General features: G+C 37.9%; 1 protein-coding gene across 3 annotated transcripts in view; it reads right to left on the minus strand.

Annotated features, from left to right (window-relative positions):
* Positions 1-24,162, minus strand: part of LOC131038538 (uncharacterized) — a 158,469-nt gene that overhangs the window by 98,605 nt on the left and 35,702 nt on the right. For all 3 annotated transcript variants that reach the window (XM_057970998.2, XM_057970997.2, XM_057971000.2), the window contains exons 8-9: positions 8,297-8,403; positions 8,164-8,215 (exon numbers count right to left, since the gene is read on the minus strand). In XM_057970998.2, coding sequence (XP_057826981.2) covers positions 8,164-8,215; positions 8,297-8,403 — 159 coding nt within the window. The remainder of the gene's footprint in view (positions 1-8,163; positions 8,216-8,296; positions 8,404-24,162) is intronic.

Below are 24,162 nucleotides of genomic sequence, written 5' to 3' on the forward strand. Positions count from 1 at the left end.
TGGCAAGATTCAACCAACTTCAATTTTGCCATAAAATAACAACTCAATTGAAATTGATGCGATCTTCTAAGGTAACAAATGATTTTTTCAATACATCAAAGATCAAAGACACTACCACGAAGGTACATATCCAAGATACAATAACGATTGAAGGTTAAGTGATTCGAGTATTCTCCAGTCGACCACGCAAGGCGTTCCTACAATCAGCAAGAAGCTAGTGGTTTGGAAAGCGAATCCTACCAAAGATCAAGTCCAACACTTTGCCCTTCGAATTAACACACTACTTTGATCGAGAAATGATTCAAGAAAATTGAACAACCATGAAGATAACTAAGAGAATTGCAACAAAACACCATAACTTCAATATTTCATTGATCTCAAAGCCATCATGTACAACAATTGTTTGAATTGTTTCTTCAAAACTCAATCTTGCTACAAAAGTAAATTGCTTCTAAACTCTAATCTCTCTCTACTACTGATTTTCTAGCTATCTCCTATTGACAAAATGAAAATGAAATGAGGGCATAAATAGCATCCTCAATTACAATGAATGGTCCAGATCAAAAGTAGATCAATGGTCAAGATCATGACACCTAAACCCTAATTAGGGTTTTATTACAAAAGTTCCCCTTTTATTGCACAACATTAAATGCATAGCCAATTATTAAATTTGGCACGAAAATCTAGGAGACATAGACCAATGACAATTAAGGTGCCATGTCATCTATAACAACCTCTCATCTAGAATCTTATTCCCTTTCCAATGCTCCTTTTTAGCATATGCAATGAATCTTGATACGATTCCCTCGATCTCAGCAATTGGAATCTCGGGAAGATTCTTCATTCTTTCTTCCAAGTGGATGACCTGATCAAATGCATCTAGAAGAGCTGCGTCCCATGTAAGTTCAAGTTCCTTAGTCTTTTCAATCAGGAGCATGGTGGCAAACATCTGGTCCTGTTGCTCATCTGTGATATTGGCGTCCTTGCAAAAGATGACCTTAATCCTATCCTCCAATTCCTGCAAATCCACATCTGTCTCAACTTCGATCCTCCTGCCAAGAATGGTACGAAGTACCTCAAATACTCTGTCCTGGATTGGGTTGATCACCTCCTCAACATGACTGCACCTAGTACTGATGTCCTCAAAGAGAACTTCCTTCATCTGGAGTAAGGTTGACCACTGAAGTAAACTGTGAGGTCCTCCATCCATAATCTTTTCCTGCGCTAAGACCTTCCTCGATGTTTGTCTAATTACTTTCAAGACAGGAATGATAACATCCTTGGTATGAGCAAAAGCGGCCACTGTTATCATCAAGTTATGGATGATCTCAAGAACCTGAATAGCTCGGTGAATGGTCTTCATCATCCTTGTTGCAAATTCTACGGCAACTGTATGAGATTTATCCATCCAAGTACTCATACGCTGGACCATACTCCTGAATCTCTCTGCCTCACCAATTGATTGAAGGGGAAGTGCCTGTATAGGTGATCTTGCTGGATCCTGACGTCCCAAAGGCTGATTGAGATGGCTGAAATATGTTCTCCATGCACCGACCTCCCTCTCAAGCTTTCTACTCTTCTCCATTTCTTCTCTAAGCTTGTCCTTCAATGCCTCAAAGGAATCTGTGGCATCATCTAGTGTCTGCTCAGCTGTGGATGGACCTAGCTCAAATGTCTCTACATCATATTCCTCTGCTAGGATCTCACCTTCGTACTTGTCTACTGCCGGTGTAGCTATCTGTAATTTTCTGGATCCAGTCTCATCTCTAATCATCTTGGACATCTTGGTAGCCTTTCTCTTCTCTGTCACTTCCTGGGAATGTCCAACAAGGCTCTCTAAATCAATCACATTGTCTTCGTCCTCGATCACAATCACCCTCGTTAATCTTTCCTTCAACCAATCTGGGATGGCTGATCTTGTCTCTTTGACCTGTATTTCCTTATGCAATATTCTTCTTCTCTGTGAGGAGATGTTACTTCGTCATTATTCTTGTCTTCATGTAACTCATAATCTTGGAGAGATCCACTTGGTGACCCTTGAGGTACCTGTCCTTCTTTATCATTCTGAACCATCGACTCCATAGACTCTTCCACTTCAAGTGTCCTTTTCTCTTGTCGAGAAGATGTACCGGATGAACGATCTCGGCTAGCCTCTTGTTTCTTCTTGGAAGATTCTCTCTTTCCAGGTCTCTCTTTCCTCTTCGAGTCTCAAACCCAAAACTTGCTTGCTTTTTGCCCGAAACATGCCTCATGAGGAATTTCGCTCTGGTCCCTGGGAGAGGGACGGGAGCTACACTGAATTTCGCCCTGGTCCCTGACTGAGGGACAGGAGCGATTTTGGCATTTTGGTCCATTTCCCTTCACGAAGGCACTTCAAATTATATTCAATTGATAAAACATATCTCCTTTGATCTCCTTTAATCGTCAAGTTGTTTAAATCCTGCAAGGATAAGGCAATGTTTGGTTTTGAGCTCCGGTCCTCCACTGAGGGACAGGAGCGATTTTGACTCCTGGGGCATTTCCGTGCTCATGAAATTCTTCAAATTATATTCAACGGAAAGATCACGCCTCCCTTTACCACTTCCATTCGAAAAATCATCTTGATCCTGCAGGGATAGTAAGATTTTTGAAAACGAGCTCCGGTCCTTCACTGAGGGACAGGAGCGATTTTGCTCCTACAGGCCAAAATATCATGATTTCGGGATTTTGATCACTTCACAAGGCAAAAACAAGACCTTTCCAATGCCCAGGATCAAATATCAAAATTTTCAAAATTTGGTCAAAATCACTCAATTGGACAAAATTCGCAATTTCATCATTCATACTTAGACAAATTTAGACTCTTCATTCAAAATTCCAATTGAAAATAGACCAACTCACTTAGCCTCTAGTGAATTCACTTTATTCAAAATTGCATCCTACGAAAGGAAGCTCCAAAAAGTTCTCAAGACTGACTGGACTTTGGCCTGAAAACGACAAAACAAAAACCCTAAGGCTTGACCCTAAATCCAGACAACCGACAAACTACCAAAACCCTAAAAGGCAGAGCGAAAGGCGAGCAACAACGAGCAAAAAGAGGGGGTCCCCATTTAAATGGGGCGATGTGTGAAATGGTCACAACAGAACCCAAGCCTCATATTTATAACTTCATTCATCAAATTCAAATGACATCCCTCCAAATTCCACGCTTGCATTTGAATTTCATTTCCACATACATGTGGACCCAAGTGTAGCGCCCATTCTCCTAAGTCAAAACTCACGCCCAAGAAGGGGGAGGACCCACGTTGGACACTTAGGCACATAATGGCGATGTAAAGTGAAATAATATCCCTTTTAAAAATATTTCTCATTCCATAAAACAACTGAATTTCGCCAAACTTAGGATTAAATAGACATTAATCCCAATTTAATAAACCAGTAGCCAAAAAATAGATTAATTAAATATTAACCTTAGGATAAGGAAATAATATTTAATTATGTTGCAATTGTCTCCCGCACTGATTATTATCACCACCAGGATGAAACTGAGCCCAGACGACCACAGACTGCTGCAGAATTCAGACCCCTGTCTACTGCCAAAAATAGAAATGTGCCACCCAACCACTTACTAAAAATAGTAAGTCAAGAATTAATGCTCAGAAAAATATGATCATCGCGTCCAGAGGCAAAGCAAGGAGTGCTCAGTAGGACAGTGGCACCAGAATGGTCATCCCCTGACTTACTAAAAATAGTAAGTCCTCGTTTCATCGATGCTAGACCCTGATTACTCATTCCACCTAGCCTACGGGTCTCAGGAATAGGCTAATGGACCACTGAAAGAACATCAATGAGAAGGGGACATTACAGGGGAGTAGTCAGTTGTGTGGTTCCGTGCATTTATGATTTTTCTTTGATGTTCATCTCAGAATTTTGGCATTGATTTCAAAGGGGGAGAGATATATGTGAAAAATAGAGCTTAACAGAACATCAGTCAAGGGGAGAGATCAGAGCTTCAATGGAGATATCATTCATAGGGGGAGTTTGTTAACTTCATTGTTATATCATCTTTTGGAAGATTGTTGACTGTCTTCCTTTGGGGGAGACTTGTTTGGCATTTCTTGGCACTTGGATGTTTTTCACATCCGGTATTGCCATCAATACCAAAGGGGGAGATTGTTGGCAATTAGAGGAATTGATTGTGTTGCATTGATGTTTTGTCATTGATGGCAACACCGGCTGTTTTGATTGTTTACCCGCTTCCGGTAGAGTGGTTGGTTTATGATATTGATCCGGTATGCTTTGGCTTGTGGATTTGGTTTAGATCTGTCATTCATGCTATTCAGATAGGTATCTTGATCAGTTGGTTCGGGATTTGATGACTCAGGAGCTAAAATTTGTTCTAGTAAGCCTTTTGGTCACTGGTAAGGGTTCTGTCGACAGAGCTTTGTTGAAGACCTTTTGATGCACATGATAAGTGGTGTTGGCACGGCTTCTAGATAGCTTTCGGTATGTTGTTGGTTATCTTGTTCGTGTTCCTATTGATCGGTGGTGTTGGATTTTGGGTCCGGACCTAATGCTATCTTATTCAGCTAGGTTATGGACCGGTTTATGTAACGTGTTAGTGGATGATCCCGATGCGTTACCAGTTGGGTTTATTGATTGGATTATGTTGTTTCGGTCTCAAGCCGACTTGATTGATCATTAGATTGTTGGTTTAAGTTATGAATTTATTGTATTATCTTTTAGGTGGCCGACCTAATTGTTTAGGTCCCGGGTTGGTATAAATGTGATGTAAGATCTCTTTGTAGATCATGGGGATTAATGGGCATATTCATGGGATTAATGGATTATGGTTATGGGATTATCTGTGTGCGAATAAAGTTATAATCATATGTAGAGGTTTTTTGGTCGATCATAAGTGATCGAATTGGGTTGGTGAAAGAGGTTTAAGACCTCTGGTATCGAGCTTAACTGGAACTGTACTCAGGCATAGGAGATGCTATTCTTGCAGTTCATTCTTCTTCCGGATTGTAGTCTGGATTTATTTTGTAGTCAGTGAGGCTCCTTTTGCGATGAGAAGTGCGCTCTAGGATGTTGGCCTTCCTGCATGTGCAAGCCCCTCTTATTGTAATCACATACTTACTACAGAAGTATTATCTGATTGTCCGTAGGCTTCCCACCATGGTTTTTCCCTTTATCGAGTTTTCCACATACAAATCTTGGTGTTATCTTTTGTGGATGGTTGGTAACTGTTTTGTGGTTTATATTTGTGCTTAACTGTTATATCTGCTATTCCGGTAATAAGGTTTTAATGCTTAAAGTTCTATAATCTGTTGACAACTGATTCACCCCCCCCCCGGCCCCCCCCTCTCTCAGTTGTCCTCTAGTTATCTGAGTTGTCTAACATTCTTATCATCAAATACCTACATAATCATATCAAAATGTTAGAACATGTTTACCTATTACTTTCTTTTTCACAACTAGTAATGCTACTTTGCTTAAGTTCACTTAGGAGTGCTTATTTTAGTTGTGCACCTAGTTTAGCTAGAGTTGAGCTTTATTTAGCTCCTCATGCTTGCACTTTAGTTCTCTTAAATTTAGCTCTGTATTTTCTTTATAAGCACCTCATTGTAGCTTTTGAGTAATATAGCATTCATTTGTGCAGCTCTCATTTGTGGAAGGTGTTCTTGTTTGCCGTTTGATCTTGCAAGTGTTTGTGTTGCAAAATTCACCATGGTATCAGAGCCAAGTTTCTAACGATATGCGAAAATCGAAAAATGGAGCCTGTATGCTCAGGTTATAACCAAATAACCAAACGCTGCCTTTTATGGCTAGGAAGGTCAAACTGCTGATGTGGCAGTCAAACTAATGACGTTCAGCAAGATCTTGAAGAGTGGATGACCATGCCTGAAAGAGTTTCAGATTGTCACCAATATTCATAAATTTTGAAAATTTTACAAGGTATTTCAGATCAGATCACTAATTTCTACCCCTCTGATTTTTAATTCATGTATCCAACTGAAAATTAAAGAGAAAATAAACAACACAGACAGCTACAGCTGTAACAATTTACTGATCTACGAAAAATACATAATAGGAACATGCAAGTTAAACCAATGATTATAATTAGAAAACAAAATCTTAGGAGTACCTTTTGTATCACTGCTATAACAAACTCAATTTGGATATTGTGCTTACACAGTGTTACAAATTAATATAAACGCCCAAAATTGACTAAAAATTAGATTAGGTCCCATCACAACTTGAAACAGATGGCCCCAAACTAATGATCTAAACTATGTGCGGATGGTGGTTGAGGGGTCATGTGACTTGCTGCTGTGAATCCATCTGGTAAATGATTGGCACAGGTAAGGTGTATAACCAAGTGGACTTCCTTGGGGTGACGATTCAGCTGGTTTGAGGGTTTAACGGGTCTTCAGATCTAAGGTATTCTCTTACCTGGCTGTGTGAAAATTGATAGAGTCTATGGTAAATGCTGACATAGGATTAGATCACTAGAGCTAGCTGCTGATAGCCCTGCCTTAGACACTCAGACCGCCAAGGGATGAACAAGGCAATGTTGTCTGCTATGGAGATCAACTGATCCTTTTCAAAGTGGTGCACCAATAGCAAAAAGGGTGATGAGCACTGGCAGCCTGGAATACAAAGGATTGTTAGTAACTTCCAACACCAACATGGGAAACAATAAACCAAATATAATTTGACTCTGCAAACTAGTGAGGAATGGAATCACACAAGAGGAAAGGGTTTGTATCCTGACTTCAATCGCTGCAATCAAGGGGTTTCGTCCTTGAATGCATGATTGCTTGAACTCAAATAGAAAAATTGTGAAATAACAGATTGATGCCCATAATGAACAATAGATTGATAGATAAGCCTTCCACGGCATAAAGCCCATGGGACCCATTTATGGCACCCAGATTTGAATTTAGTTTTATCTATTATTTAATATATATTAATTTTTTTTTATTTCATTTTATTTTATATCTTTTTTTTTTATTTCCAATTTTATTTTATTTTATTAATTTACTGTTATAAACACTTTTAGAGGATCCAAGAAGATCATGTCAAGGCCAGCCAAGGGGAGGGGACATGACACTTTTTTAGTGTTTTTGAAGTATCTGTCATAATCAGAACAAAGGATTTGCCATGAAAGCTTCACCAAAAATTTTAGAGCCGCCTTCCAGAAGTCCATATTTAGCTTATGCTAAATATAGCTCATTATCATACAAGAAATGAGAACTTTTTGAGGAATAACTACAATATTTTAATGATTAGTTGAACTGGCAGTTGCATTAAAACTAATGGACCAAATAATTTTAATAAAGCTTGCAAATAATGCAAACAGTCATCGTTAACATAGAAGTGTTGTACTTGTAATGTCTCTTTTTCTAGTTCATTGCAACATCTTTGGAAGCTCCAACTTTTTTGGAGAGTGCCAATTTTATTGAAAAGCTATTCTGACAGTTGCAGAGAGCTCTTGGAGCCAAGATGAGTGCAATGGTACTTTCTATGTGCAGATCTGACATTCTAGGAGCATGCCACACTTCTTGGAGAAGTCCATCATCATGGGAGAGCACCAACTTTTATGACTTTGTTGGTCTATATACTAGACAATGCTGACAGGTCTATAAACAAAGTATTTTTGGGAGGCACAATCAAAGTATATCTTGAAAGAGTGCCAACTTTCATATAGAGCCATAATCATTAATGCTAATAGGTCTATATTGGTCATTTTTTGAAAATAATATAATTTCCTTATTCCTTTCCCATTCTATAAACAAAAAAGAAATTTTAATGCAGTTGAACCAAAAAAATGGATACCTATATTTTAAACTTGAGCAAAGCATGAAATCTCACTTGATGCAATTAATACTCTACTAAAAACATAAAGTTGAAGTATCATTTCAAAATATTTATAGTATTATACTCATAAGCCAAATAAGGCCCTCTTGTTGTAATAGAAAATGCAAGCGTCTAGCTAAAAAATAGCAATAATGATCATTATTAATATTGACCCATCATAATATCACATGGAAACATGATAAGTTTCAATGCACAAAAGAATAACTTACAAAACCACAATAATTTTTCTATACTCAGGATGTCTTATATTTTTCAATTGTATATGCTACTAAATACATAAGGAATAAGGACACAAACCAGTAATACTCTTTGCATACTTTCTCTCCTCTTTCCTTGCATTTCATTGACCCTGCGATACAATTGTATTCCCATATATCATCTCAAACACAAGAAAAAAAGTTAATGGACCTTCAATAGTACTTTGGCACACCTGCCCTTCATTCCCTTCAGCAATTGATCTGCTTGAGAAAATGCATTGGCATATGCAAATGCCCATGTTGCCAATAGATCTAGGAGCCATTCTTGATGCCATGATGACTGCATAAATCATAACTTGTAGTTAAAAAGTTGTAAATAAGCATGGAAACTACAAACACACATATATACTGTAATAAAAAATATTGTATAAGAACATTAGGCACATAGCACAAGCTTACATTAAAGATCACATTTTCAACAAAAACAAGCATTAAGATTTATATCAGCATTCATAATGAAATTGTGAAGAATAAATGTTATGATTTTCCTTCCCAGCAAATAACCTTCTGCTTTTTCAACACCTTGTCCACAAGTAGGGCATCGTATTATGCATGGTTTTTTTATTATAATAATTAAAGATATATTACAAATGCAAGAATTCCTAATGCCTAAACATTAATTGGAATCAAAATTCCAAAAAATAAATACAATTAAAATACACCTAGGAAGTGATCCTTTGGTTAATAAATCATTGTTGTCACCCATAAGGCCAGTAATGACTGACAGAACTCAAATCAAGAAAAGCTAATGGTAATTGTGTAAAATTGGGAATCAGCATTATGAATCTTCCTGCCTGGAACTTATTTACTTATTAAACCTATAAATTGGATAGACAAGATATGTACTTTTAGTATTTGTGCCCACATCATTGATCCATGATTAGGATAGATGTTCCAATCTTGATTCACTAACATAATTTCTAACATTCCATATTTCTTGAATAACTGAAATATATTGCTGCATCTTTGAGTAGTTGCTTGAAAACAGAATTTTCCTCCAAATTGTGAAGCCATAAAATGAAATTAGGCAAGTAGATGTTTGAAACAACAAAATAGAAGAGAGAATGAACACAAAAATTTACCCTAAAGAAGACCAATGTAGGAAAAATTCATAAGAATGTCATTATGTCTCATTGTATCTGCTATCATCATGCAAGATTAATAAGCCAATTTTGGATTTCCCCAATTGAGCTTCCAAGAAAAATGTAACGCTTTTATAGCACTAAAACCAATTCTATATAAGCTTCACTCACTCAAATCACTTAAACAACTGGCTTCACTACTCTACTCAGTTGTATATGGCACATATGCATCCTTCAACTTTATAATGGATAATACATGACCCAAGAGATTATGTTTATATAAATATATGTGCAACTGAATCAGATTACTTCATTAGTCATACAAACCATGAAGTTGAACGGACTATATCAATCAAACTGCCTTTTCCACTACATATTCTGCCATTGGCTTGATTTTGTGATAAATTTGAAAATCAATATTTTAGATTCATAGTTTAAGCTGCCAATCAAGAAAAAAATCAAATGCAATGTCTCTCTCATTAGAAATAACCATAGTAAATGCTTCTTAGGAAAGCTTTTGAGATTCTTTACCAAGAATCTTAAAGCCATTACAAAAAAAAATAGTCATATATAATTCCAATTGAGTGTGAAATGCAGATTTTACTTCTCTTTATCTGAATGAATGGGTCTATTATAAAAGAACCAATTGTTCTCTCATCGAGCAGGTAACAACTCCCCTTGGTTTTAAGAAATTCCTCTTGCTTATAAGAAATTGAACTTCAACGGATTTTATCCCCCTCTTGGTTTAGAAAAATTAAATTGTGACAGAGCTTCTGGTGGAATCTCCAGTTTGACTAGCTAGGTGGCATCATCAACCGAAATTTTGGTCTCATCTTAGAGTTCTCTTTCTTTTTATAGGTGATGTTCAAATAATTGAGTAGAAGCAATGGGTAATGTGGAAGGATTAAAACTTGCTAGATATTTGAGCATTAAAAGTTTGATTGTCAAAGTCAATTAGCAGATGATAAGCAGTGCTCTATAGAAAGGCGTTATTTGGATTCGAGAATGAATGAGCTCTTGAGTCCACTTATAATAGGATCAAGAGATTTTGATATCCTTTCTGTGAAGAAAACAAGTTGATTGATTGTTTGGCAAATCATGCCATAGATTCTCCATGTTTAAACTAGGCTCTAATGTAATGTCCCCTATTAGGAGGCTGCCTGTTTCCCAATATTTAACATACATTACTATGCATTGTTATGTTTTAATTCATATTTCTAAACTAATGAATGAATTATTATTCACGATGCATTCAACATTTATTATATTAGACCCATCTTAACTTCTTCCCTAATCCTAATGAGGGATGGGGATTTACTGTTATAGGGCGCTGACACCAATCTACAAGGAGGCTCCCTCGAGGTTTCAGGACTCCGTCCTTACCCATCTTGGACTCACCTTCACTTGTGAGGGTTTACTCGCCCTTCCCTACACACACACAACCATATCCTCTCATAGGTCTTAGTAGATGAATTAAGACTAGGCCATTAATATAATAATCTTTCATGTATTATGGATGCATTTGTACATAAATGAAATCAAGTATTAATGTGATATCCCTAGTATTATGAACAGATGTAATTCTTATTAACAATACTCCTTTTAAATGTTTTATCTAAGATAAATATAATAACTTATATTGTATGTATATTGCTCATTATTCATAATAAAATGCAGGCATAACTTAATATTAACAGTCATTGGTTCATAAGTGGATGCAGCATACTGATCTGCTGTTACAGTTATTGACTGCCAGTGATGCAACCCAATCTCCTTAATGAGCACAGATTGTATCAAACAATTTCTGATTCCTTTCTGATCTCCTCCTTTTTCTCCACATACATCTTACCATTTTTATATCATATCCTATCTCTATTAAGAGATACATCTCCTTGAATAGTGACAACCATATGAAAGGTCACAAATCCTTTTTTTTTAACTCCATCGCTGCCCTTTAGTTAACAAATCTACTCACTCTGTTTTATGTGTAATCGTTGCTCATTAGAATATATCAATCATAATATTGGCTGCCTTTATGAAGACTTAATCGCTGCTTATTAGACATAAAACTTCTGACTTTAATTAATTATAACTTCTGCCTTTTTATCATCATAATCGCTGCCAATAAACACTAAAGGCTGATTATCATTGTCTACTGCTGAGGGAGTAATCTCTGACATGTGCAGTCCACTTAGTATTTGCTTCAATAATTAACTTCATTTATTTTGCAGGTTAACGATCAGGATGAATGCAGTTTTTTATATATATTTTTTATTGAATATATTCTCTAAATTTGATTATTATTATATTTGTTTCTACTTACATTGTTATGATAATGAATATTTACTTAGTACATTTTATTTTATTGAATTCATAATCAGGGGCATGACATCTAACCCGATGATATGAGTTAATCAGAAAAATATTGTCCTTAAGGATGCACTTACCTCCCTACCTTTATGATTTCAGAAGGATTGTCACATTGTTTTACTAGTTCCTCCCTCGTAATTATATGCAGCCACTCCATCCCTTTGATCACATTTCATTTCTCTCAATCATGTTAGCTACGAGCAACTCTTTTTCAATTTATGAAAAACAAAATATAGACTGAACATTTTGAAGACCTTTGTTTAGAAACGGAGCTTATTCCAAATGAGAGGCTGGCTTGGCTTGACTTGGCTCTGATGTTTTTTTCTGTTTAAATTGTGTTTCACTTGAGTTTATTTATTATTACTGATTTCTGTGATTGGGAAATTGCTCCAATCTCTTACATTTATTGTAGAGTTTTTTCAGGTTTTCAGATCCTAAGGTGGACTTTGACTATAAGATGGCTTCAAATCATAGTGGTTCAGCTGTTGAATAGAAATCTACTGTAATTTGGAGAAATTGAGGATGGCATCACCAATCAAGAAACCCTTGAAATTCATCCCAAAAGTCTTTCACAAGTTAAGATCCTCTGATTGTCATCTAGATGTAGTTCTTCCCATTCCAAATTTTGATAATGCATGTATGTGGCTTGAGCACTTTATTTTAATAGGTTATTTTGTGGTGAGAATCCCATCTCAAAGTATACTGAAAAATTGAGGCAATACTATCTAAGCTCCCCATGCAGTTAGACTGGACACCATACAAAATCCAACCAAAGCTATAGTCGATAATGTACATGCCATTCTTAAGCATGGCCCCTAGTATGTCTGCATTTCTTTGCTTGTATTTCCCCATCGACTCATGACCTTGTTCTATCCAAGCAACAAGCTCTTAAGGTTCCAGTTTAGGTGGAATTTCCTAGGATACCTTTACAATGTTGGCCCTGTTGAGATCGTATAGCTTCCTCTCTAAACAAGGTCATTTGTGTTGAGCCTAATAAATTTTATTGTACTCCTCGACAAAAAAATGTTGGTGTAGAAATAGATCTTTCATAAGATCTCAATGATTCTATTGATATGCAGATGCCATGTCTAGCTTTGCTTTACATTAATCTTCGCTGCACTTGTATGCACAAGATTGGAGATTGTCCTTTGGCCGTTTCTAAAGCCAAATCAGTTTTTAAGCAAGCTTTTGAATCAATTCGATGTTTAGAGAAGAAGATTGGATCCGAATTGTAGCCAAAAGGCTAGTCACAATGTCCTTAACAAAGAAACCAGCCTAATTGCCAACAAAGGCTCACCAACAAGGCCTCAGCCTTTAATTCTAGTTGTGGAACTCAAATATTGAGAAAGCCAAGAATTTAATGACAGCAGAGCCAAAGATAATTCATGCTCTAGCTGAATCATCTCAAGAGGTTGGTAAGCCTCAATATTCAAGAACTCCACCTATAGACAATATGATATCTTTGCAAGATTTCAATTCCAAATCTCATCCTCCACTTTCCCCCATGAGGGTTCTTCTAGGCACTCTCACAACCCATCTCACAATTTCGAAGAAGGGGAGTATGTGTCAAATAAACAATATGACCATTGCAATTTGGTGACTTCATCCCAAACAAGCAAACGAAGTTGTTGCATAGTAGTCATTCTTCTCTTTTAAGGGTTAGACATTGAGGACATGTCGTTAGATTCCCATATTAATGAATTGATCTTGTGGAATGCAAGGATCTTACAAACCCACTCTACAAGTATACTACGAAGGAAACTCAACAAATGATTTCCAAAAATCAATTTATTTCCTTGCAAGAAATCAAATTCAATAGATTTTCACTTTCTTTTGTGTATTGTGCCATATGGCTAGATAGTTTCTTCTTGAGCAATAATCATGAGTAAAGGTGTGGGGGATCAGTCACCTCTATTTCTCCCACATGATGGCTGCACAATGTTTATCATGGATATGACTAATCTAGTTGGGCCGTATGGATTCATTTTCAACATTGAAAATCAATCATTTGGCATCATTAATATCTATGATCGAGATGACCTCATTGAGAGAGCCCAACTCTAGCATTGGATTCTTCATTATTCTCTAAATGATCAACGGACCTTGAATGGTTACTTTAATATGGTTGAGGTCGAGTCAAATAAGAAAGGCCGTCTCCAAATCCAATGGGTTGCTAGAAAAAGAGACGAAGAGAGTTGTGGATCTTCACGTGAGATAAATTTAGGCTTTACAATCCCAATTTAGGCTGCCACAAAGACTCAGTTGTTTGGTATGTGTGATCTAACCTTCATTGTGGATCAAACAAAGTTGTTAAATGGCTTGACAGAACTATGATTTTTTCTCAATCATACTTTTCTCTAGCCGACTATTATTCTATCTCAATAGAGCTCTTGCTGAATAATGTCATTTACAATTATTCTCCAATATGTCTTCAAGTGGAATGGAAAAGGCCAAAGGTTGAGAAAAGGCAAGTCTTCAACAAATCTATCCTCCAACATGGGCCTACCCTTACTTAATCTAAAATGTTTGGAATTCGGTGTCACATTTGCAAGGGAAAATCAGTAGGATTGCTAGGTGGTCGAATGCCACAATCCGCACCACCCAATTCTTGTGCATCTTCAACACAAACTAGCACATATTCATCTCAAGTCTTACACAACCATGTCTTCAGAGCTTAGTCGTGCCTCTGCTCAATTAGCGGCTCATTTGTTTCATAAGCCAATACAAATTCTATAGCAATATTGCTTGAAATACAGCAAAAAATTGACCATATACTCAAAATTGAATTTTATTATTCATTTTTACTTTTCATGGTGGAGATTTTGGCGAAGCACAAAGAAAATTAAAAATGCCTCACAGACGTGAATTTTGTCACCCAAAATCAAAAAGCACCGGACAAAGATCAAAGAGAGTCAACTACTAGAGGAGGTATGCAAAACTTTCTTCAAATTTCATAAATTTTTTGCTAGTTTTTTCTTAGCTTATGGACCCCACAACGTCAGGTAACGTACAGCCGGCCTACAAGTGTCAAAACTTCACTCAGGTGTCCACCCAACACGCTAGTGTCTGAGGAATGCACTAGAATCCTTCCAAGGTGCTAACATCCCAACAAAAATTAATTTTTTTTAAGTTTTGTAATAAATGTAGAATGTTTAGAATATTGTTGTATAATAATAAAAGTAAGACAAGTTATTTTATGATTTTCAGCCTCTTCCCACTATGCGCGAACATGGTGGGTGAGCCATGCTTACACTGATATAGAGTTGTATAGACCAACTTACAATAGAAGAGCAAACCTTCTTGAGATGTGTGGTTCTATGGTGAACGTTCGCAATGCCAAAGATGTGGTTCCACACCACTATGCCGATGGCACTAATGGAGAGGTGGTACACTGACACCTCGCCCTTTCATCTCTTGACAGGGGAGATGACAATCACCCTTATAGACGTTTATCGCATTTTGAGACTACCAATTCGTGGCAAGTGGGTCATGATTGAGGAGGATCAGACATTGGCCTTTGTATAGGAGAGCCAAGAGTATGCAATAGATCATCAGGTATTGCAATAGACACCACCAGTCAAATGTACATGAGATAGCTCGAGCAAGGTCGTGTAGCCATTCCACTAATCGAAGGATTTCAATTGCCACCATACCTTTGAGAGTGGTTATAGATGGACAAGGCACACACCTTTATGAAAGCCTCATTCATACCATCTAAGATAGGGAGAGGCAAGAGACAATTTTTCCATGAGGACAAAGCATGCTCACCCACTTATACCACGATCTCGAGAGATATGTACACTAACATGCACTCCGCTACAAGTATGGGCCTTTGAGCACATCACCTATATGACACCCATAGGTTACCCCACGCAAATCTTGTTTGATGCATCGAGGGCTTATGCATACCCTCTTGTTTAATATTGGAGGTTTGGATATTTACTATTTTAGAGGTAGACCATCAATCATCTATGTACCGTCGATATCAAGTGGTAACCTTACAGAGGTATGAGGGCATGGTTTGGTAGCATTAGACAATTATCCCACATGCAACAAGACTACCTATTGGCCAGTAGGCATGTTGTGACGTTTTCACACATTGCCCCATTGCAAATGGGGACCCCCTTCTTTTTAGGCCCTCCCGGTTTTTTGGCTTGCGTTTTTGTGGTCTTTTCACAGCAGTCTCTCTGCTTTGCAAGTGTTCGGCGGTCAGATTGATCAAGTCTACTTTTCGTTTGAGCGAGTTTGGTGAAGTCTAGGGCATTTTTTGTCCCTTTTTAGGGTTTCTGCCTTCTGTCCTAGATTTCAGGGGGTTTTTGTTAGGGTTTTGAAAAAACTGAACATACGACTGGAATTAGGACCCTTCAAGGAACCTCCCAGTAAAATCTGAGCCAAAACGGAGCAACTTTCTATTTTTAGAAAGTTCCTATTTTTCAGGGATTTTACAGAGTCTCGAATTGGTCTAATTTTGCCAAAAATCAAACTTACTATTTTTAGTAAGTTCTATTTTTAGTAAGTGCTTTTCTGACCTATTTTGCCCAAACCTTGACATTTTGAAACACTTACTATTTGGGAAAATCTATTTTTGGCATGATCTTCACAGGAAAACACTGAAAGCTGAATATCTCCGAAGACGTTGAAGACTGAACGTTCCTAAAGACCATTTCTAATTCCGGAAAAGTCAGAAGGCAGACAAGTTGGATCAAAAATGGTTAAGTTTGGAACTCCTATTCCATAAGAGGAAAGCATGCAAAATCATCCAAGTCCAGAAATTCACATCAATCCACCAATGTCATCCTGATCCGAAAATGGCCTGAAATTTGACTAAGTCTGGAAATTTGGAAGATCTTCCAAAATCCAGAATTTGCATTATGATTCCTATGGACCTGAAACCACTATCAAACATCCTGACAATATATATGAAATATAACTTAAAGTATAAGAATTATACTTAAATGTTATATTTCATATCTATATCCTGACGAAGAGCCTGGAACTTGTGAAAAAAATCCATGTGTCCATGGACATGGCCAAAATGCGCCCAAGTCAGGGCTGGGGCGCTAAAACCAAGAATGAATTCACAAGTGGAAAAATCCACCTCTCCATGGACATGTTGAAAATGTGCCCAAGTCAGGGCTGGGGCGCTAAAACCAAGAATGAATTCACAAGTGGAAAAATCCACCTCTCCATGGACATGTTGAAAATGCACCCGTCAAGGCTGGGGCGCTAAAACCAAGAATGAATTCACAAGTGGAAAAATCCACCTCTCCATGGACATGTTGAAAATGCGCCCAAGTCAGGGCTGGGGCGCTAAAACCAAGAATGAATTCACAAGTGGAAAAATCCACCTCTCCATGGACATGCTGAAAATGCGCCCAAATCTAGGCTAGAGCACTGAAACCAAGAAGGCATTCACAGGAAGAAAATCCATGAATCCATGGGCGTAATGAAAATTTCACCTAAGCTAAAAGAATTGGAATTTCGCCTAAGGCACGGAATCCAAGGAGTCGAGGAGGAATAAAAAAAAAAAATTCCCCTCGGGCAAATTTTTGAGTTTGCTATTTTTAGACACTGAATCTCGACAGAGTGTTGAAAATTTTATAGATTCGGAATCGTGGCAGAATTCTCCATCCAATGAACTGACTCCTAAATTTTAGGAGGATCTCTAAAAATAGGGATGTTGAAAAGGAGACATGGACAATTCACAAAGTAATGGAAATTCCTTCCTTCAGGACATAATTCCAAGAAAGGTGAAAAATTGACTAAGTGTTGGAAATTCCTTCCTTCATGACAGAGTTCCTGAAAAAGGTGAAAATTTGGCCAAGTGTTGGAAATTCCTTCCTTCACGACGGAATTCTTGGAAATGTGAAAATTTGGCTAAGTGTTGGAAATTCCTTCCTTCAGGACAAAATTCCAAGCAAGGAAGAAATACACCCAAGGATGAATTGAACATAAAATTTCTAAGGCAAGGAAGGAATCAGGGATGAACTGAACAAGAAATTTCCCCTCCAGGAAAAATTTGAAAAATCCATTATCGGGCATCAAATCACATCCAAATTTCAAAAGTTTTACAGATTTGGATTCGTAGGAGAATTTTCTCTCTCCTGGACCGTGGAACCCTAATTTGGAAATTTTCCTAAAAAATAGGAAATGTGCATAATTGATGAAAAACCTTCTTCAAGCAAGGAAAGTTGAGGAGACTTCAAGAAAATTCTTCCTGAATCGAATTTTCCCTCTCCAACAATTCCAGATGTGCAGGAGCGGATATACGACGGCAGAGTCCATTTGCATGGCGAGGATCTATTGAACGCATGGCAGTATGGTGGCGCATTCATTGCCAGAATATTTGACCAAATGGCAACCTGGTCATTGCATGTTGAATTTATGGCAGATTCCTTTTGCATGTAGCCGCCGCATGTGGAAATGATGGAGCATTTATGACATAATGGGGTGATTTTTGCATGGATGAATATTCAACGCATGTTGGGCGAATTTGAAGGAGGTGGTGCATTTAATGCGCAATGGATGCTATTTTGGGTACTTTTGAATTAATTGTATATGGGCATGATGGGTTATTAACTGGAGATTCCCACCTTGTTGCATCTTGAGTGGAGAATCTTTTAGGGAAAACCCTAATTAGGGTTTGCATGTAATCATGGCCTGAGGCCTATATAAAGGGATGACCCCCCTCATTTGTAAAAAAGAGGGAGCTTTGCATGAAATTGTTGCGATAAGTTTTTTGAGAAAATAATAGTGAAACATTGTTCTCTGATGGTGTCCACTTAAGTTATTTTTTCAAAGCTTTCATGGTTTCACCTTCCTCACTTAGATTAGAAGTAGTAAAGTGCTTTGATTTCAATGGAGAATGTAATGGTGTCTGATGAATTTCCATGGTTCATACTTTTTGTATCTTGCTGATTGTAAGTTGCAGTGTAAAGTTAGCTTGAGCCACTAAACTTGTGCTAAGTTCGGTTGTGGACAGTCGTTTGGATTGCGCTGTTTTGGGTATTCAAATGCACTTTCTCGATTTGAAAATCCTTCAATATCCTTAGAAGATTGCACCGGTTCTTGCAGAGTTGTAGTTGAACTTGGCGAAGTAGAGCTTGGTTTATTTGAAATTTGTCCACCAGAGCACTATTCATTGTTATCACTGTCCTTAGGAGTAGATTTAGATCCTTTTGAGCCCTTTCCCTTTTCTTTCAGTTCATTTTAGTCCGTTTGAAGCAATAGCATCGCAGAATTGCCATATCCAATGATGTAGTTCCAACCACAACAAAGAGGTGAAGGAATGATGCAAACGTAAGGCCCCTTGGATTACTAGCAATCACATCAGCCAACTGAGTCATGTCCATAGCATAAAGGAACCTTGGAGTAGATTGTTTGAACTTCTTGCAATCTTAGCATGCAATCGTACTTTGATCAAGAGAGAGTGAAGTGATCGTTTGGCAACTTTATTCTGTGTTAGACGCTGTCATAAAAAACACGTCAACAAGGCACAACCATATTGTGATGTCATTATAATACAAACATGTTTGGAGTGGAATCAAGGCAAGAAATCGCTCTTGTCCCACTATCACAAAGGTTGGTTTGAACAACCCTAACAATGAGGGAGAGGACATGACCCCCACCCTAGATGTCGACAATGTCGACATGACACGAGGGTTCATTCAATGGTGGCAAGGTGTTGGAACAACACCAATTTTCCCAAATAATGGCCCCAGTGGGGATCTTAATGCCAAGAGCTCAAAGGAGTCCAACAATGAGGAGGCAGGAGAGCAGGTTGCAAGAGACGAGGAAAAGAGACCTAAAGTGTAGCAAAGAGTGATGCCTCCAACAATATCACTAGCACCAGCAACCTTAGCATCTCTAGCAATTCTTACACCTATGGTACTGCTGATGTGTTTTTATGCACTATGCAACATAGAATAAAATACTAAGTATTCTATCCTCTCTTGAACAAAATCCTCCCAAGTGCTAAACTGCATGATCAAATGGGATGACTCTAAGGTTCCGAATGTCAGGTCTTGACGTGCTCTTGGATAGACTCAGTGTGTTTGATATGATATTGCTGGAATCACAAGGTGAACTCACATTGATACTTGAATGCTTGAATGTTGTTGGAACGTAGGATTTACTTGACTTTTTAAAAAAAAGATAAAAGGGACTAAGAGTTGAGAAAGTTAATATAATCATAAGAATGCAAGAGCGATGGACAATCTTTGGTAAAACTCAACTCGACTTAGCTTTGCCATGCAAAGCAACAACTTCACAAAGTTTAGTGCAATCTCCTAAGGTAAGCGTATGATGTTCAAATCACTACCACGGACATAGACATCATCAAGACGATGCATATCAATGAAGAAGCAACAATCGAAGTTAAGCTTAGATAAATGAGTTCAGTTGACTGTGCAAGATACGTCACAATCAATGAAATACTAGTAGTGTGAGCATAAGAATACCACCATCAATCATACACAAAGATCTTCCATCCATCTAATCAACATAAAAATAAACGAGAAGTAGAGACCATGCAAATTGTTGGATCAACATATGAAGTTCACCATATCTTCAATGACATTTACATGCTTCTTGCAACAATGTCTTGACAACAATCTCTCTTTTCTCCTACTCTACTCTAGCTATCTGTTTGCTACTTGCTAATTGTTAACCTGCTATTCAATATTAACTATTAACCTTTACAAATGAAGAAGTAGAGCCTTGTATAGTGCTCTTATTACAATGAAGGGCCAAGAACAAATTCACATCAATGGCCGAGATTGAATGATGAAAAACCTAATTAGGGTTTTTTATACCTATTACAAAGCATTGAATGCTTGACCAATGATAAAATTACATCAAATAGGACACATCTCCTTCCTTGAATTCTGACCAATAGATGATGAGGGTACGTACATCGAACTTTGTGCCCACATGTGTTATCTCTTTGTTGGATGAGTCAAGTGCATTGAATTTGGACACCTTAACCTGGAATGATGTGATTGGATAAGTGATGACTAGGCAACACCTCAACCACTTGATCCTGGTAACTCATCACAAGTTGTAGGTGAATGAGGCATATCTCTTGATAATCAATAGTACCAAGCTCAATCATGAATGAGACGAAGTTAGGAGATATTGCTAATTGCACTATCCTTGGGGATCAATCTTTCTAACTTTGATTAACTCTTCTAGAATTGTCTCCTATCTTGATCACCTTTGCATCTTCTTCCTCTGCATGAGTCGGTAAACCTCTTGATGTATTGGCATTGATTCTTGGATTTCTGAAGGGGATTCAAGATGGTCATATGTTCTTCTTTTGATGTTGATCTCTACACCTGCCTTGAAGATGTTGACATCCTTTCCTTTATGATGATGAGTCTTTATCTCTCCCTTGCAATGTTGATGAATGTTGGCATGCTTGGGCAATCCTTCACCTCTTCGTGTGACTAGACATCACTTTGTCCTTCATCTCTTGTCTTCTCAATCTGCACTTGTCATTGTGAATGCCTTGATGTGCTTGAGCTCTTTCTCTTTGCATCCACCATCATATTGGAGCTGACCCTCAACACTTGTTTATAAGTTTTTCCTAGCTTGAGTCTCTCCCCCTAACCTCACCTTAAGTACCTTGATGTGTGAATGTTGTTCATCTTTGAATGATTGTCTTCTTGGTATCGACTTCCTTGGGCTCGAACATTGTGAACTGATTTCTTGCATATCTCCATCTCCTTAAAGTGATGAAGTTCTTTCTTCCTTGCTTCCATAACCTGAAAAGAAAACAAACCTTAATCAAGATAGAGAACAGAACAATTTCATTCTTTAAATTTGGAAATAATTTCCCTTTATTTGATTTCTAATTTTCATATTTCAAGGTCTGATTTTTCTTGATTTCAGATCTGATTTATTATGCTTCAGGTCTGAGACATGTCTGATTTTCTTGTGTTTGACACCTGATTGTTATCTATCTGTCTTTGGGCATGGATTTTAGGAGTAGTTGGAAGTCACCTAAAGACTGATCGGATCTAGGACCCCACTGGAAGTCATCATGTGCTGGTCGGAGATTTAAGGTAGCACTGGTAGTGCTTGTCAAGAAGTTCGGGCTTTTAGGGGTGCATAGGAAGTGACACTAGGCAGGTCAGAGATTTAAGGGGTCACTGACAGTGGCATCCCCCCTTCTCAAATCATTGGCATCTCTCATCAACTTGATCACTTGCAGGTTGAAGCATTGAAATCATTCCAATCTCCAGCAGCACAAACACATTTTCAAGTCCTTGGTCAGGATTTTGAATGTCATTGACACTAACATGTAGCAAGTCGGAACTTTGATATGTCACTGACAGTGATGCCAAGCTGATTGGAGTTTTAAAAAGGCACTGACTGGAAGTGGTCGAACATTTTGATGGGCACTAATTGGAAGTGGTCGGGCTTTTGAATGAGCATTGACAATGCCAAAATGAGATCGAACTTTTGGGACCTCACTGACAGGAAATGGTCAGACCTTTAAAGGGTCATTGACAATGACCCAAAGGTGTCAACTTCACTTGTTCCATTACCTGGTTTAAAGCATTTCAAGTCTTTGCTAGAAGATTTCACCTAAGTCATTCATCACTACCCCCCAGAACATCAAGCATTTACCTCAATCAATGTTCATCTTGCCAAGTCTATGACTTCCACACCTTGATCAGGCTTTTGAAGGGTAACAGGAAATGCTTTCAAGGTGGTCGTACTTTTAAGACCCCACTGGTTGGGTATAAGGCAGGTCGGAGATTTGGATGAGCACTGACTGGAAGTGGTTAGGCTTTTCATAGGGCGCTAACAGTGGTCAGGGTTTTCACCCTCACTGACAGTGACTCAAAGATATCAATTTTACTCACTCAATCACCTCAATCTCTTCAAACATCGAGCACTCACTTGTTCGACCCTAAGGGTCCTTCATCATCAACCAAGCCTCCACAATTGTTAGGCCTTCATCCTGATTGACTTGCATCTAACCTCTCAATTCTTATGACTAGACACTTGCACTCATTGTTTCCATCTCTGATGATGATGATCAAATGAAATGATCATCATATTGTTCATTGCCAAGCCTTGAGAGCTACCTAACCTCAATTCCACCCAAAGAAACAGACATAACTTGATCACCCCTTGACAACCTAAGACATTGCACTTCCTACAAGGAAAAGATTAATAGCTAAAGACGCTACTAGACACCAAACGATAACAACTAGCCTAGAAAGCAGAAAAAGTAGCGGTACCCATTTGCAATGGGGGGATGTGTGAAAACGTCACAACAGGTACCACCTTCTATAGCTACCACCGGACCAAGTGTGGAAACAAGCAATGTTCCCGCACCTCAAGAACCACGCTGGAAGCTTAGGAACCTAAGTGAGAATTTGATTGTCTTGTGTTTTTATATGTTATAGAATAGAATGTGATCTAGAATAGATACTGTTTGTTATGATATGTTGCTGATGTATGTCATATTGCACTTTTTGTAGTGTTTAGATGAGAGTGGCTTGACTTCATCAGACAAGTCATTGCAAAGATGGTCCAACTCAAGTGGCCAATGTTAGCACCATAAAAGCCACAGATGACTGTCAGTTGCCAAATCCATATCTCTGAGCCCATAGCACAACTCAAGACTACCTATGAGGAGATATGAGTGCAACAGGTGCAGCGGCCTGCAGAGCTGGCCACGATGACTAGACATCGAAATCAGCAGGTCGTTGAAGTGCAAGCTCCAACAACAGAAAGAGACCAAGTTGTAACAAGAGCAAAAAGTGCTGAGAGGGCATGTGATGCTCTATGGAACCAAGTCAATGACCTCTTAACACAAGTTGAGAGAGCACAGATCAGGGCACCTACCAATCTCAAGCATCCATGAGTGTGACAACTCACGGGCGATCTAGAGGCAGCATGAGAGTGCGAGATGACAATCTAAAAGCAAATCAGCAAGCTCAAAGTACTACAAGAAGCATCACAGATTGTGTCTAGGACACATTCGCAATCACTAGCCTCCATTGGGCAGCCAACATCTCAGGGAGGATATCCACGAGCTCCGAAAGGCTCAAGCACCCATACCCTTTGATGCAAATTTTTTTATCACACTTTTGATATATAAATACACCACATTTTGTGATAGTGGTGGTTATATATGTACATTGACATTATATGTGGATATTGTATATTTTTTTAATATGTATGAAATGGAGTTTATATGTTATATGCACGTGTTGTTTGAATGTATTATGGATGTATGCATGTTTAGGATGTGCTCTATATATGTTAGATTAGATGCTATCATGATTTAATAAAATAAATTTGGATGATTTGTCTAATTAAGTACAATGATCATCTAATACAACAATGTATGTGCAATGATATAAAATGCAATAACAATTATTCTAATAAATTGAAATGACCTGATGTAATAAAACTAAACATATTACAATGACCATAATAATGAATGCTAAAGATAAAAACACAATGCAGTTAACAAAAAATAATCAAATATGCTTGACTACATTGCATTTGATTAAAAATAAATGAATGCTTTATAAATGAATGCTATATAAAATAAATCATTGCCC

Source organism: Cryptomeria japonica, chromosome 10, assembly GCF_030272615.1.
Source record: "Cryptomeria japonica chromosome 10, Sugi_1.0, whole genome shotgun sequence".
NCBI lineage: Eukaryota > Viridiplantae > Streptophyta > Pinopsida > Cupressales > Cupressaceae > Cryptomeria > Cryptomeria japonica.